General features: G+C 40.7%; 1 protein-coding gene across 1 annotated transcript in view; it reads left to right on the top strand.

Annotated features, from left to right (window-relative positions):
• The window catches only part of LOC146634681 (protein NLRC3-like), a 256,953-nt gene extending 241,262 nt beyond the window's left edge, over positions 1-15,691 (top strand). Inside the window, exons 3-8 of the mRNA XM_085343754.1 lie at positions 8,113-8,234; positions 8,980-9,111; positions 9,480-9,593; positions 13,071-13,149; positions 13,547-13,775; positions 13,917-15,691. Of these exons, the coding sequence (XP_085199880.1) occupies positions 9,023-9,111; positions 9,480-9,593; positions 13,071-13,149; positions 13,547-13,775; positions 13,917-15,691 (2,286 nt within the window). The 5' untranslated portion in view covers positions 8,113-8,234; positions 8,980-9,022. The remainder of the gene's footprint in view (positions 1-8,112; positions 8,235-8,979; positions 9,112-9,479; positions 9,594-13,070; positions 13,150-13,546; positions 13,776-13,916) is intronic.
• The last annotated feature ends 628 nt before the right edge of the window (positions 15,692-16,319 follow it).

Below are 16,319 nucleotides of genomic sequence, written 5' to 3'. Positions count from 1 at the left end.
GAAAACTCAAATGTCCCCGAAGGAAGGAAGAATCTCCCTTCCTTGTGGGACATTCCAAGGCATGTTAGAATGATCAGCTGTACCAAGTAAAGTACAAAAACTTCCCAGTGCAGTAGAGTTTCATCAGTGTTTTAATCAGCAAACTCAATCATTTTTTTCTGCATTTTGAAAATTCAGTAAAGCTGTAGGTGTCAACATTTGTCTCCACATCTTGTAAGATTTTCTGTCATGTGACCTGAAGGATGTATTTAGTCTCCGAGAGCTGACAGCTGAATTCAGCATCTTCTCCCACTGCAGCCAGCACAGTCTGCTGTGCTTGTATCACTGTTGTTAGAGCTGCACAAACAAAATAAGAGGCTTTCATAGTCCGTGTTTTATGTTTCATTTAAAAAAAAAAAACAACAACTACATAACAGAATTCACTGAGGTACATACTGAACTTACAGGACAGAAACAAAGTACCAATCCTATTGCAGTAGTATATCTCCAGTAACAATACCAGCATTGGTATCAATACTATTGATAACTGCATCAATCTGCCCACATCTAACTCGTGCTATTGTAGAAATTCCCTGTGAACTTATACATTTTCTCAGAAGCCTTCCCTCCGCGCATTACTGGTATGTTATTTATTATTTTGTGCTCCAAGTTCAGTTATTTCACTGGGGAAGCCCCGTAATGCCCACTTCTTCATTTCAGTACTGTTTGATCTTTCTCTTTAGCATGTATGTAACTTTGGCTTGTTGAGATTTTAGCATTACTTCTGTCACCAACATTTTAATGCTATCTTTACTCTGTTATAATCATCTCTCTATCTCAGGCATAACTGACTGAGATTTCTTTGGAAAAGTTCTCACATTTATGACCTTTTTAGGAGCTTCTTGTTTTGTTTTGTTTTCCTGTCACAATAAATAACTTAAAAAACCAAAAATGACAATATGGAATAAAACTTACCTTTTGAAGAGGCCATTAGAAAAACTAACAAATGTATAATCCCACAGTCTGACATGTTGCACCATTTGCCATGTCTGTCCCCTCACTGGCTATTATACAATGCATAGTGTTAGATTATAATATTATTTTATGCCATGTTATACCCCTAAGTAAAGATTGTGACTTATTAGGTAGTTTTAGTTGGCATTATTTTCCTGAATTAGAAGAAGCTGATAACTATTGCATTAGTTAAACTGATTTGCATTACATTAGACTGCTGATTTATTGTGGATGAATGATATTGTTTTATGATGTTATAAGAAATACTGTTCGCAGAAAGTCATCGCCTTATTTGTCTGATTAGAAGAGAACATGCTGGAGTTTTCTGCCCCATCTCAGCAGGAGCAGATAAACAGGGAGCCAAGGTCGTAGCTTAGGCACTGTGTGAGAGAAAAGCATGTGAATGTTTAGGCTTTTATGATAAGGTGGGGGCACCAGAGGCTATAAGAGTTTGATCAATGCTCCACCATTTTGAGATCTGAGGCTGTCTGCATACAGTGTCCATCTCCCACGCGTGTGATCATTAAAATCATCGTTTGACTTAACCCGGCCGGACCAGTGTTGTTATTGTGGTTTTTTCTCTTGTCTCCATCCCCAATTTTGAACTCGTAACACTCTGTAACTGTTAGCTAGGCAATTTCACATTTTTGTCTTTTTGTGGAATCAGTGTGTTTGAACAGCACAAATTCTGCCTTTTCTAATTTTGAAAGACTGAACATGATATAAACAAAATAAATCTGATCTGTTCCTCTATAAATCTGGACAAATCTCAGATTCTGAAGTTCTCAGCGCTTACATTTTGTCCTCTCCTACACTTCTGCTGAAAACTGACATGTGATGTGTTTGTACAGCTTCCTCTGTCGGTTTTTAACAAACCAACAAATTATCCAACAGAAGAGTATACCTTTGAGACAATGGTGTAGGTCTACTTTCCAAACTGAGAGGATGGATGAGATGATGGTGCAGGTTTCCAGTCTTAATTCAGTCTTGTTGCCACATTGTGGTCACCTGTCACCTTACTTTTGCTGTGGGAATTATGAAATGATAGCTAGACTTTAGCTTGCCTGTAGTGGCATTAAATGATCCTTTAGAAAATAGTTATAAATGTATTAGTTCCCAACATTGTACATTGCTGAATCATTATTTTTACTGAAAGTCTGTTCAGTTTCCAAACTAAAAGTAAAATTGAGTGTGACTCGCCGGCACATTACAGTGAGACTCTCCAGTTTGATCAGCAGAGAAAAAAGATATCTCAAACAAAATATGATGGAATTTCAAAAACCTTAGTGGATCCCAAAGAGCTTACTAAAATTTAATGTTTGCTTTGATTCCTGCTTTGCTCACTCTTGGCGTTCTCTCCATGAGCTTCATGAGGTCATCACCTGAAATGGTTTCCAACAGTCTTGAAGGAGTTCCCAGAGATGCTGAGCACTTGTTGGTCCTTTGCCTTCACTCTGAGCTCCATCTCAACCCAAACCATCTCCACTGGGTTTAGGTCAGGTGACTGTGGAGGCCAGACCATCTGGTCAGCACTCCATCACGCTCCTTCTTGGTCAAACAGCCCTCACACAGCCTGGAGGTGTGTTTGGTGTCATTGTCTTGCAGCAGGAGGAGCAACCACTGCACCAGCGTAGAGTTTGGTAATCAGTCCAGAGGTCCAGAAACTTCATCCTGATGCCTAATTGCAGTCAGGGTGATGCTGCCAGCCCATAGATGTCTGTGCCTCCCTCCACTGATATGCCTCTTGGGTCATTACTGGCCCACTATCAAACTGGCCACGCAGAACGATGTTACAACTTCTCTGGACCCTTTCATATCTGTCATATGTGTTCAGGGTGAAAAACACATCTGCCAGTGGTGGCCTGATAATTCTGGTATTCTATGGCAAATGTCAATCATGCATGGTTCCAGTCAGTGAGTACAGGGCCTGCTAGAGGACATCAGGCCCTCAGGCCACCCTTATAAAATCTGTTTCTGATTGTTTTGTCAGATACAAGTACAGGTTACTGGTCTCTTCTCATACCAGTAGTGACACTGGTATGAGGAGGAAAAATATCAGTGTCCCCCACCTGTAAAACCATCCCATAATGACTGTAAAGAGTCTGTAGGATCTGGTCATGAAACAATCACAAATTAATATTTTTTAGAATAATTTCCAGAGTCATAACACACAGCCAGCAAAACATGGGAAGTAAATTCCAGGAAAAAAATGAAACCTTGCATAAAATGCCAGTTAAAGTCCAAAACTCTGTGACCTGACCCCAACCACAGTGTGGGCTGTGGACTATGTGGAGGTTGAAGTGTGGACCCAGAAGCAGACACGTGGAAACAAAAGTTTAACCAAAAGCAAACCGTTTATTCAAGGCTGGTGAGCAAAACAAAACAAAAGGCAGGAGCAAACTAAAGGAAAACTAACCAAGACTAAAGTGGGGAAACTAAACACTGGGAACATGGAAAACTTGGACATAACTGTCATGGTGGGGTACACCAGTGTTATGATGAAGTGGACCCAAGTGCAGACAGGGAAGGAGGCAGAACTAAGTTTTGAAAAAAAAGGCAAGCTGTTTATTTAGGCTATAAACGCGAATACAAAATGAAAGCATCATGAGCAGTGGCAAAAACTAAACTGAAACCAAACTAGGAAAACTAACTGACTGTGACAAAACTGTGATAACTTTGAATCAACTGTGATAAGACCTGAAGGGAGGCAACGCAGACGACCTGACACTGAATAAAGAAAGACAGAGGACTTAAATACAGACAGGAGGTGATCAGGGGAAGTGGAAACACACGGGGGAACAGCTGACTGAAATGAACATAATGATGCCATGGCTAAAGTGAAACTAAACAATGTAGGGACAATGAACAAAAGGAAAGTCACACAATATATACACAGAGGGATGATAAGGGAAGTGGAAACACATGAGGACACAGCAGGGACAAATTAGATGTGATGAGACAGGAGAAAGCAAAACTGAACACACTGAACACAGGACACGAGACTTTCCAAATAAAACAGGATACAAACTAAGAGACACGGCTCGACACACAGGGACCGACATGGGGACACTGAATGAATCACAAGGAGGGGAAACATCAACAAAACACAATGATGTGACTATGGCGACTATGGAGGAAGACCAAATACAGACGGGAAATTATTTTTGATAAAAGTAATATTAATTTGACTAATGGACAGGCAGTGATAAACAGCAAACAAACTGCTTAGCTTTACAGTCTTTGTTTTATCATCTGCAACTCCTGCAGTGTGAAACAGTCTTGGTATGTCAAACATAAAAACATTTTAGATACCGCTTCATCAGGTTACATATATATACCGTATTTCTTCATCAGAGAATCTATAATGTATTAAACTAAAAGTGTACACCTGGTTTAAAGAGTATTAACTAAATAAGAACGTGACAACTTTCAGTCATTAATGTAGCAGAGACAGAGTCTGACTAAAGGGACATCACAGTGAGACCTGTTTGATCTGCAGACACAGTCTCTCTCTACTAAGAGTGTGTTTGACTTTAATTTTCACACAAATGATTTAGCTCCTCTAAACCCTCCAACAAACATTTACAAATGCTTAGAAACATTTTGTGTTTGTAATTACTAATGTTCCCCAGCCCCAGCATTCCCACAAATCTGTCTGTTTCCTTTTTTAAGTTTCACTGTCTGTCTTCTAAACTTCGCTGATGCAGCTGGTCGTCTTTGTGTGAATCTGCGTGTGAAGGTAATCGAATCAGTATGTATTTTTTTCTGATAATATCAGCTGTGTGCAGCTTCGCTCCAGCACAAACCATAGCATTGTTCATGATGACAGATATCAACGAGGTTGACTTGTAACACCGCAGTTATGTGAGCCGTCATTTGTAAGCCTCTTAAACTTTCTTGCACTTTTACACAAAGTTTTATGGTAGTGCTTCTTCTTCTTTGGGGATTTTTGTTCAACAGACTGAAAAAAGCTGTAATATATTTTTGAAATATATTTAAATTGGTATTTAAAGGACTATAGCATATTCTAATTAGATTTATGATACTGTGTTAAGACAGTAACATTGTGCATGTGTGTGTTTGTGTGTCTGTGTCTGAATTTTGCTGGTACTGCACTGATTGATGATTGTTGATGATCCACCTGACTAGTATAAATTAGAGTTTTATATAACAGAACAAATTTGATATCTGTAAAAATATTTTTTAAATTCTTGCTTACTAGCTGACACTAAATTTTTAACTGATTCCTCTTCTGGGACACCCACACTGTGTGCAGTTTCATCTCAGCCCACTGTGTGATTGCACATTAAAGGACATTTCTCCCCAAATTCAATAAGCTCAGTGGATTATCATAACAGCGTATCAACAATTCATTTAAGAAATCCTTCTTAGTTATTGTCATGAAAATCTCAGTGGATTCTTGACTTTGCTCGTCTACTCTACAGCCTGGATAGTTTCATTTCAAACTGCTGCCGTGTTTCTGCCAAATTAAAAAACAGCTCTACTCAAATTCAACAAGGTTCAGTTAATAAACAATGATTAACAAAAGATTTTGTTCATATTTCATTATATAATTCTGATCCATCAAAAATATTCCTTCTTAGAATAATCCTTTCTCTTATTGAAGATCGATTTATTTTTCTCATTTTGGTCATTCCTATTAACTCAGCCATTTCCTTAATCAATCCCACACCACCGCCCCCAAAACCATGGGAACACAGAGCAAGGAAAGCACAATGTACACAAGAAGACGGGGACAATAAATACACACTGGATAATGAGACGAGAGGCAACGGGTGAGAGACATGATGCAGGAGAAAGCTACAATAGTCACAGGAAGCAACAGTTAAAACAATAAAACAGGAAAACATGGAGCACAAGGCTTAAATTACATAGAGGAGAACAGACTGGACAGGGGAACATGAGATAGATAAATGCAGACGAGACTGAGACACTGATGGGAACAAATCATTAACCAAATGGGGGAAGTAAAACTCAAAGCTAAGTTCACAAGACACGAGACGATAAAAAAGAGGAAATGATACACAGAGACATACGCAGACATGTAGAAAACAGAAAGGAAAATATAAGTGAATGGGAAACATGACAGATGGGGAAATCAGACAATGACAGACAAACAGAGAGACAAGACAGACAAAGGGACATAACTGAAGTACAGAAAGGGATCACAAAAGCAGATATTTAGTGTTACAAAACCAAGAAGACAAACTACAATATGAAAACAGGGTACATGGGATATAGTAAATCCTAAAGCAAACTATTAACCATCCTTATATACAAAGATCCAAACTAAAACACAAAAGACTCTCGAAAACAAAAAGGCATCACAAAACCCTGAGGAAAAAAACAGCGATCCTCCATCAGCTTCAGCTTATCCTTTTCAGGGTCGCGGGGGCGCTGGAGCCTATCCCAGCTGTCATAGGGCGAGAGGCGGGGCACACCCTGGACAGGTTGCCAATCTGTCGCAGGGCCAACACACAGGGATAGTCAACAATTCGCACTCACATTCACTCACACATTCACACCTAGTGGCAATTTGGATTATCCAACTAAATATCCCCACAAGCTGCATGTCTTTGGACGGTGGGAGGAAGCCGGAGTACCCGGAGAGAACAGCGATCCTAACAAATAATATTGCAGTGGTTGGAGATGAAACTTTGCGGACATGTAGTAAATGGACTGATTCTTATATAGTGCTTTTCTACTCTCCTGGAGTTCTCAAAGTGCTCTATACAACAGGCCTCATTCACACAAGCACTTCTAAACACAAGTGCAAACTAATCATCAGAGGGCAACTTGGGGTTAGTATCTTGCCCAAGGATATTTGGCATGCAGGCTGGGGAAGCCAAGGTTCGAGCCACCAACCTTCCAATCAGCAGCTGATCTGCTCTACCACCTGAGCCACAGCCACCCACCCATCACAAGTGGGTGAGGCTGGTTCTGATATGGTGCTTTTCTACTCTGAGCATTCAAAGTGCTTCATACAAATGACTCATTCAAGGACTTTTCCTGTGCAGAAAAGTTTTCTATCTTGGGGTTAGTATCTCGTATCAAACAACCAACCTTCCAGTTACTTCGTGACTTGCTCTAACTCCTGAGCTACAGACAGAAGAGGAGTTTGTTAAGAATTTTATGACAACTGTCAAAGTTTTTTTTCTATTGTTTATTAAATTAATCTTATTAAATTTGAGTAGAACGTTCCTTTTATTTCTCTGAAACCTTGCAGCTTTTGGTGGTTAAACTGCAAATATATAGAGAAGGTAACCCAGAGGAAGAATGCACAGAGACTTTAAGGTCAGCTATCAAGAATCATTTTTACGCATTTTGATGCAATGTTATGATATTTGATGTTGAAATTGATTAGAAACGACTAATTTCATTTCTACAGAATTATGCAGTGTGGGTGTCCAAGAAGATGAATTCAGAATTTCATGTCAACTATCATATATGATTGAATACAGAACCTTCATACACCTACCTGAAACCATTTAAATGACATTATTGAGTTCCTTCAAAGTTTCTCCGTTTGAACAGAGTTGTTCTTTAATTTCTCGTGTCTCAAGCAGCAGTTTGAGGTGAAACTATGGATGCATGAAAGAGCAGCTGAGCCAAATGACAACTGAATTTCAACTATAAGAGATGATTTTCAGAAATATTTTACATTTTTTGAAGTTATTTTAGATTTGAATGAATCATGAATGAAGAAGCATTACCAGAAAAATTAAGAAGAAAAGACAACTTGAGTGAAAAACAAATGACACTGTGGCTTTATTTCTGTTAACTTCCTGAAAACCATGTGTGTTGTTATGTGTGTGATCAGCAAAAAGGGATAAGAAGCAGCACTACCGTAAAACTTAGCGTTGAAGCTCAAGTTTGGCAGATAACGGGTGGCAGGCGTGGCTCACACTTGACCACGGTGTTGGAGAAACTCTGAGCTCCGGGTCTTTATAATCACTCTGCGGAGCTCACAGAGACTGCAGGGAGGACAGGAGGACAGAGCAGACTTTGTGAATTATTTTTTATCTTAGATGTAATATAAATCCAACACAGGCCTCTGAGGAAAAGGATCGTGCTACAAACTTTTGTCTCTTCCAACAGAAAGCAGAGGAGTGGAGTTACTCAGAGACTGACTGGATTAAACACACCAAAGGTTTATATTCCAGTTGGACCGTATCTCTTACCAAGGTCTGCACTACGTATCAGGATGTGATCTTATTCAGGTAATATCAGGGTTCTTATAGGGGTTTCTTCACAATAGTAACTCATGCAGCCATTTTTCAGTCTCACTGACCAAACTTTTTACAACATGCTGCATTTTTAATAGTAAACTTCTGTTCAGTGCTTTTCCTGTCACACACTCATACATGTGTTTTGTCTGCAGCAGCAGCTGTGTTGTTGTTAGCTTGTATTATCTGTTTAATCTCTTCAACATGGTTTTAGTTTTCTTTGTAAAGTCAGCAGCTCTGTCACTTTTCTCTGATTCCTCTTCTGCTCGACACTCAGCTGACACTCAGTTTCATTTCCACATTCATGAAGTTGTTGTCCAAGCGAATCACAGGCTCCATGATCGGTCAGCAAACTGTGTCCAGGCAGACAGGTTGGATAAGAATAACAGATTTATGTTTGATTACGCCCGTTTCCAATTCAGTTCCAGTCATTCCTGGCCCCAGGAGGTTGATGGGGGTGGGAGATGGGGGGCAGTGGATTGTAAGCACAATGTAAATGAGTGGAGGCTTAATGTACTTAAACTTCCAGTCACAGTGAATCAGTGTGTGTCAGTGAATGCATCACGTGTGCTTCATGGCTCCATCTAGTGGACTGATAGTAGAAGTAGAGCAGCTGATGGCAGCTTCCTGTGCCTCACACTGCTGTCTGACTGCATTCAGCTGATATTTGGACAGCACACATGATGGAAAGGAGGATTTTGGTTTATGTGCACATGAATGATTTGTGTTTCCTCTGCAGGTGAAGGTAGAAAGTGTGTGTGAGCTGATGTGAATTGAGCAGCATGGATCAGTGTGAGGACAGAGAGGAGGGAGTCCCTCCCTCTAAAAGCACTCTGTGTGGGGAACATGAGAGCCAGACCAAAGCTCAGAGGTGAGATGACCATCTCTAACTGTCCATGACTCTTCTCCATGTCACAGCTCAGCACTCACATCACTGCTCCATCATTATTCACACTCATACCTCTGTGTGTGTTGTTTTAAAGCCCAGAGCTGTGGGGCGTACCAGGCTCAGCTGGACATAACCCTGAAACTAATCCAGAACCTGGACCTGAACCCAGCTGTGTTTCCTTAAAGAGCAACGAGTCGAAGGATGTTGTTGTAAACTTTAACAAAAGACTGTTATGTGACAAAGAGTAAGTACATTATTTTTATGAGATTGTTCATCATGTCTTTAATTTAATATTTCCAGTTTTTCCTTCCTGTCTCATGAAGCTGTGACATTTATTGTTTTTCTTTTAGGATCAATAAGAGGCCAGAATCTCCTGGACCTGAACCCAGCTGTGTTTCCTTAAAGAGCAACAGGTCGAAGGATGTTGGTGAAGACTTTAAAGGCTGTTCTTCTGCTGCTGAGAGGTAATGTGTGTCTAGATGTTGTTCCTGACTCTGTATTTCTGAATAAATCCTCATGTTTAATATCAGCTCAGCTCTTTTTCACACATTTCTATGTTGGTATGTGAAGCGGTGTGTGTTGGAGTGTTTCCACAAACACAGCAGTCAGAGTGGAAAGAGTGGATGTTGTAGGAGGTGTTTGTGTAGTGAAGAGGCTGAGTGTCTGTAGGACTCCAGCTGCTCCAGCAGGTGTCTCCTTTGTGCTTTGCTTCAAACACAGTGTAGGGAGGAGCTTCCACTCAGGTCTTTCAGGTGTTGCTGGATGGAGGAGGACAAATAGTTTTTCCCTTCAGTGACACTTCAGCAGCTCAATGTTCTGGGAGATGTTTGTCTTTATGAAGGTTTATGGATTCTTGTTCTTACTTTGGTTAAACTGAGCAATACATTTTCCATCTAACATTTAAAGTAAATTTCCAGGTGAATAAAAGATCTGCAGCTGCAGCCTCTGTGATGTTTCACAGTCTGAAAGTAACAAATTCAACCAGAGTTCAAACAAAGGCTTAATATACGTGTGTGTTTGATATAATGCCAACAAGTACAAACAGGTGTTCTTACAGGTCTTAATCACAGAGGTCTGATAAGTCTGGTGACTTTCACACTCAGCAATTTTGCTGCCTTTTATTTTATATTGGCCTTTTTAAAGCCCTTCAAAGTCTCCCACATTCATACAGAGCTTTTAACACCAAACTCCTTTACAGTCCTTCTCCTCTCACACACGATCACACGACTGATTTGTCTGCAGCAGCTGTGTTACTGCTAGTATTTTATTATGTGTGTAATCTCCTCATATTGTTCCTGTGGTTTAGTTTGACTTCCTTCTGCAAACTCAGCTGCTCTGTTGCTGATACACGTCTCCATGAATATGATTGATCAGATGCTGTCAACACCATGTGTTTCATGTGAGCGCTCAGCTGAAACCCTGGGTTGACTTATCGAGTTAATAACAAGCTTCACGTGACTGTGAATGCTAAAGTGAATCCAGATAAAGGAAAGAGACCCTGCTAATGTTGGACTCACTTCTTAGTGTAGATCCCAGGAGGAAGTTCAACATAGCCATTCTTTGTGCTAGCTCGACCAAACCTGAGACCACAGTGCAGGATAATGATCATCATCTGTCTCTGTCAAGGACATTTAAAATCCACAAATAACAAACATAATTATATTTGATCATTAAAAATGATGATTAAACAAAGTGTCAAACATACTTAAGTAGAAGGACTGATGTTTGTGTTAAAATACCCTCTTAAAGCTGAAATAATGATTCAACTTCTTTACTCAAGTAAAGGTAAAAGAGTACAGGCTCTGAAATGTACTCACAGTATTAAAGTAAAAACGCCATCTTTGAAGGAAATTTCTGCCAGTTTTTGTGCAAAGTTACCTGAATTTCTACCTCCAACATTAATATGAGAAAATTATCTGAACTTTTATTCTAATGAATTTAATCAGCTTGAACATTTTGTAGCACAAAAGTAGAAAAAACTCAAAGGGAATCAAAAATAGCTCCGTTTGCTGTTGCCTGCATTGTAGATGGGCAGCTTTGCCTCAACACCTAAACAGGAAAATGAGTTTAGTCAAGTATTAAAGTGGGATTGAAGAGGTGAGGAAACCAGAGATCAGGTGTTGTGGTGCAGCATTAAGATAAGATGGGGCCTGATTATTTAAGACCTTGTATGTGAGGAGCAGCCAATGAAGGGAAGCCAAAACAGGAGAAATCTGCTCTCTCTTTCTAGTCCCTGTCAGGACTCTTGCTGCAGCATTTTGGATCAGCTGAAGGCTTTTCACTGAGTTTTTAGGACATCCTGATAATAATGAATTACAGTCGTCCAGCCTGGAAGTAATAAATGCATGAACTAGTTTTTCAGCGTCACTCTTTTTAGCATTTTTTAACAACAAGCTTCTATCTATTAGGGCTCTTGTCTCGCCGACTGCTGCCTCAGATCCAAGTCTTTCTCCTGTGTGCTCAGCTGTCTTAGAGCAGTTTGATCCCGTCTCCCTTAATGACTTGACTGCGGTAGTTTGTAACCAAAGATCATCACACTGCCCCTCTGATTGTCTCCCCCCAACTACTCTTTCAAGGATTGTCAGGTTGGAGATTGGCCTATAATTAGCTAAGACAGCTGGGTCTAGGGATGCTTTTTAAGTAAAGGTTTAACTACAGCCAGCTAGGGATGGGTACCGTTTAGATTTGAAAACCTGTTAAATCAGAATCAGTTGCTGATGATGGCTTTTTTCTTTTACATTAATCACGTATAATCTTAACTCAAAGTGAACATAGACTTGATTGCTCAGATCAGCCAATTCAAAATGCTAATTCAATCAACTCTGAGTTTATGGCTAGACTCAGTTTGTTGGCCCTGCACCTTAAAACTATTTCCTGTTTGTCTCTCGTGTTTTTTGGATATTGTTTTCACATCTTATGTCACGGCTAGCGGGGCGAGCCATGTTGAATTTAATAAAGGACCCAAGATGCCGACACTGCTGTGAAGTGAGTGAGCTTTATTGAAACGGTGAAGTGCAGTGGAGATGGCCTGTGCAGAAGCTAAGATAACCTCTACTGAAAAAACTACAAAACTAACCTGAAACTTTAAACGGAGACACGGGGAGACAACACAGACGAACCAGCAACAAGCAGGAGAAAACAAAGGGCTCATATACACAAAAGAGCCATCAGGGAATGAGAAAAGGGAGACACAGCAGGATTCATTGGACATAACCAGACAAGGGGAAGCAAAAGTAGACACACTAACATAGGACATGGCACTGTCAAAATAAAACAGGAAGTGAACACAGAGACACAATACTAACACAGTACAGAGGGAACACAGAAACCAAAACCTCAGAACTAGAAAATCTTAATCAGAATGAAATTGTAACAAAAGACAATAACAATCAAAACAAAAGTACTGAGTCCACAGACTCGGGACATACATCGGCTCAAACTGTGGTCATAAATATTTTGTACTTGTAAATCAGACTGTGTAGTTGTGAACTGAGTTTTGTAACATTGTGAAACAAAATATCTGGAAAGTTTATGTTTTTGCGTTCATTGATTTGTGTGTGTAAAAATGTAAAAATGTAATAAATGTAAGAAACATTAGAACTACTTTTGCTGACACAAAGTTTGGCGAGCACTGCAAGTTGTCCCTTTAAACCAGTCACTGATATAAAGAGAGCACCTTGTTCCAGGGCATCTGAGCATGGAGGGAAAGCTTTATGCAGGAGATGGTAAGAGCTGTTGGGACTAAAGAAACTGAGCAGAAAACTACAGACATCTGGAAACTGAGTTGTTAATTCTCAGTGGGATCACCAGGACTAGCAAAGCTCCACCATGACAGTCATCTGATTGACTGAACCCATCCAAACATCACTTCATGGACCTTTAGCTTGTGTCTGTGTGTGGACAGACATAACACGAGCTAATTATTCATTACTCCTCCACAGAGTGGACCAGCAGAGAGCAGAGGTTTCCACTGGTCAGTCTGCACAGCAACATCAAACACACCTGGACTCTGTGGTTATGGTTTGTAGTACTACGTTTACATTTGTTCTTTTCAGTCACCTCTATGCTGCACTTTGTGGACCAGAGGATTGTCAGTGTGTCCAACATAAGTCAGAGTTTGGGCTCCATGATTTCAGTCAGATTGGGGTGACTGTAGCTCAGGAGGGGAGCAGGTCAGCTACTAGTTAGGTTTGTGAATCAAACCCTGGCTGGCAAATGTACTGGGTAACGTACTAAACCCAAGCTGCCCTCTGATGCATCCATCAGAGTGTGAAAGAAAGTATTTAAGCATAGAACAATGTGCTTGGTTGAATGAGGCATGTTGTATAAAATGCTTTGTGTGCACAGAGTATCAAAGAGAGCTATATAAGAACCAGTCCATTTACCACTGGGTAATTCATATAGTCTTCTTTTCCAGCGGCTGGAGGACAACATCACCATGTTTGTGAAGAACGAGCTGAAGAAGATCCAGAAGCTTCTGAGTCCAGATCACCCAGAAACTTTAAAGAGCCAGATGGAGGATGAGGAGATGTTTGAAGGAGAGGATGAAGATGAAAGAAAGAGCTGCAGAGAAGCATTTCTGAAGATCACACTCCACTTCTTGAGGAGACTTAAGCAGCATGAGATGGCTGACCATCTGCAGAGCAGTAAGAGAATTTCTCTAAAGACTGAATATTGATCTTTCCTAATAGCTCAAGAAATGGACCAATAGACATTCATCCTTTCAGGGTACTGAAAGGCTGTGATATTTATTATATAATATTTGTTTCTGAATTTCTTACCTTCAGAAATATTTGCTCCACTCTGTAAACGAGAACTTAAAGCCCAACTGAAGAAGAAGTTCCAGTGTGTGTTTGAGGGCATCGCTAAAGCAGGAAGCCCAACCCTCCTGAATCAGATCTACACAGAGCTCTACATCACAGAGGGAGGGACTGCAGAGGTCAATGATGAACATGAGGTCAGACAGATTGAAACAGCATCCAGGAAACCAGACAGACCAGAAACAACAATCAGACAAGAAGACATCTTTAAAGCCTCACCAGGAAGAGACGAACCAATCAGAACAGTGCTGACAAAGGGAGTGGCTGGCATTGGGAAAACAGTCTTAACACAGAAATACAGCCTGGACTGGGCTGAAGACAAAGCCAACCAGGACATCCAGTTCATATTTCCATTCACTTTCAGAGAGCTGAATGTGCTGAAAGAGGAAAAGTTCAGCTTGGTGGAACTTGTTCATCACTTCTTTAATCAAACTAACGAATCAGGAATCTGCAGGCTTGAAGACTTCCAGGTTGTGTTCATACTTGATGGTCTGGATGAGTGTCGACTTAATTTGGACTTCAACAAAACTAAAATCCTGACTGAAACAAGAAAGTCCACCTCATTGGATGAGCTGCTGACAAACCTCATCAGAGGGAACCTGCTCCCTTCTGCTCGCCTTTGGATAACAACACGACCTGCAGCAGCCAATCAGATCCCTCCTCAGTGTGTCGACATGGTGACAGAGGTCAGAGGGTTCACTGACCCACAGAAGGAGGAGTACTTCAGGAAGAGATTCAGAGATGAGGAGCAGGCCCGCAGGATCATCTCCCACATCAAGAAAGCTCGAAGCCTCCACATCATGTGTCACATCCCAGTCTTCTGCTGGATCACTGCTACAGTTCTGGAGGATGTGCTGGAAACCAGAGAGGGAGGACAGCTGCCCAACACCCTGACTGAGATGTACATCCACTTCCTGGTGGTTCAGGCCAAAGTCAAGAGGATCAAATATGATGGAGGAGCTGAGACAGATCCACACTGGAGTCCAGAGAGCAGGAAGATGATTGAGTCACTGGGAAAACTGGCTTTTGATCAGCTGCAGAAAGGAAACCTGATCTTCTATGAACCAGACCTGACAGAGTGTGGCATCGATATCAGAGCAGCCTCAGTGTACTCAGGAGTGTTCACACAGATCTTTAAAGAGGAGAAACAACTGTACCAGAACAAGGTGTTCTGCTTTGTTCATCTCAGTGTTCAGGAGTTTCTGGCTGCTCTTCATGTCCACCTGACCTTCATCAACTCTGGACTCAATCTGCTGGAAGAGCAACAAACAAGCTCTGAGACAGAGAAATACTTCTACCAGTGTGCTGTGGACAAGGCCTTACAGAGCCCCAATGGACACCTGGACTTGTTCCTTCGTTTTCTCTTGGGTCTGAAGACTAATCAAACTCGTTTGCAAGGCCTCATGACACAAACAGGAAGTAGCTCAAAGAGCAATCAAGAAGCAGTTCAGTACATCAAGAAGAAGCTCAGTGAGAATCTGTCTGCAGAGAAAAGCATCAATCTGTTTCACTGTCTGAATGAACTGAATGATCGTTCTCTACTGGAGGAGATCCAACAGTCCCTGAGTTCAGGACGTCTCTCCACAGATAAACTGTCTCCTGCTCAGTGGTCAGCTCTGGTCTTCATCTTACTGTCATCAGAAAAAGATCTGGATGTGTTTGACCTGAAGAAATACTCTGCTTCAGAGGAGGCTCTTCTGAGGCTGCTGCCAGTGGTCAAAGTCTCTAAAAAAGCTCTGTAAGTTATAAAGTTTTTATTATTTAATTTGGTTGGTATGTTATGAAAAACACACTGCATCAACTTCTGTTTTGTTTTTGTCAAAATCACTGTAATATAATCACTGTACCTTTATATACACGTGACTTGTATTAATGCTGCTGCCCTCTTGTGGCTAAAGTGTAATTATGTTCTTGTTATTAGGGAGGATTTGAGAGTAACATGCCAAGTGAGTCAGCACCTTCGCTTTAGCTTAAAAAATCCAAATTCTTATGTCATCAGTTATAGTTGCATGTATTCATTATCATAATTTAACCTTTAATATTAATGTCTTAAAATTATTTTGAGTAAACTAATGTTAAGGTTCAAATATTGGGGAAGGAGAGTACAAACAACCATGGTCCAGAACTTGGTCAAACGATTTTAATGAAATACACGCGTGGGAAGACCAGCTCCGTTCGCAGACCGGGCTGATCTCCGACTTAATCAAAGCATAAACAGATATTTTATACCATCAGGGCTTGAATTTAATGACGCCCCCTCATACGTCACAAACAGAATATATGCACACGTCAAATCAAAACCACAATGACTTTTAACACAGTTTAAAAGAACATTGTCTCCTATCTTCATGGCAGGTACTTCCTGTCACT

Source organism: Diplotaxodon limnothrissa, linkage group LG3 (assembly GCF_057381915.1).
Source record: "Diplotaxodon limnothrissa isolate DT_005_m linkage group LG3, D_limnothrissa_male_GT1.1, whole genome shotgun sequence".
NCBI classification, from domain to species: Eukaryota; Metazoa; Chordata; class Actinopteri; order Cichliformes; family Cichlidae; genus Diplotaxodon; species Diplotaxodon limnothrissa.
Note: the sequence above shows the minus strand (reverse complement) of the source record. Positions and strands in the feature narration are given on the sequence as shown.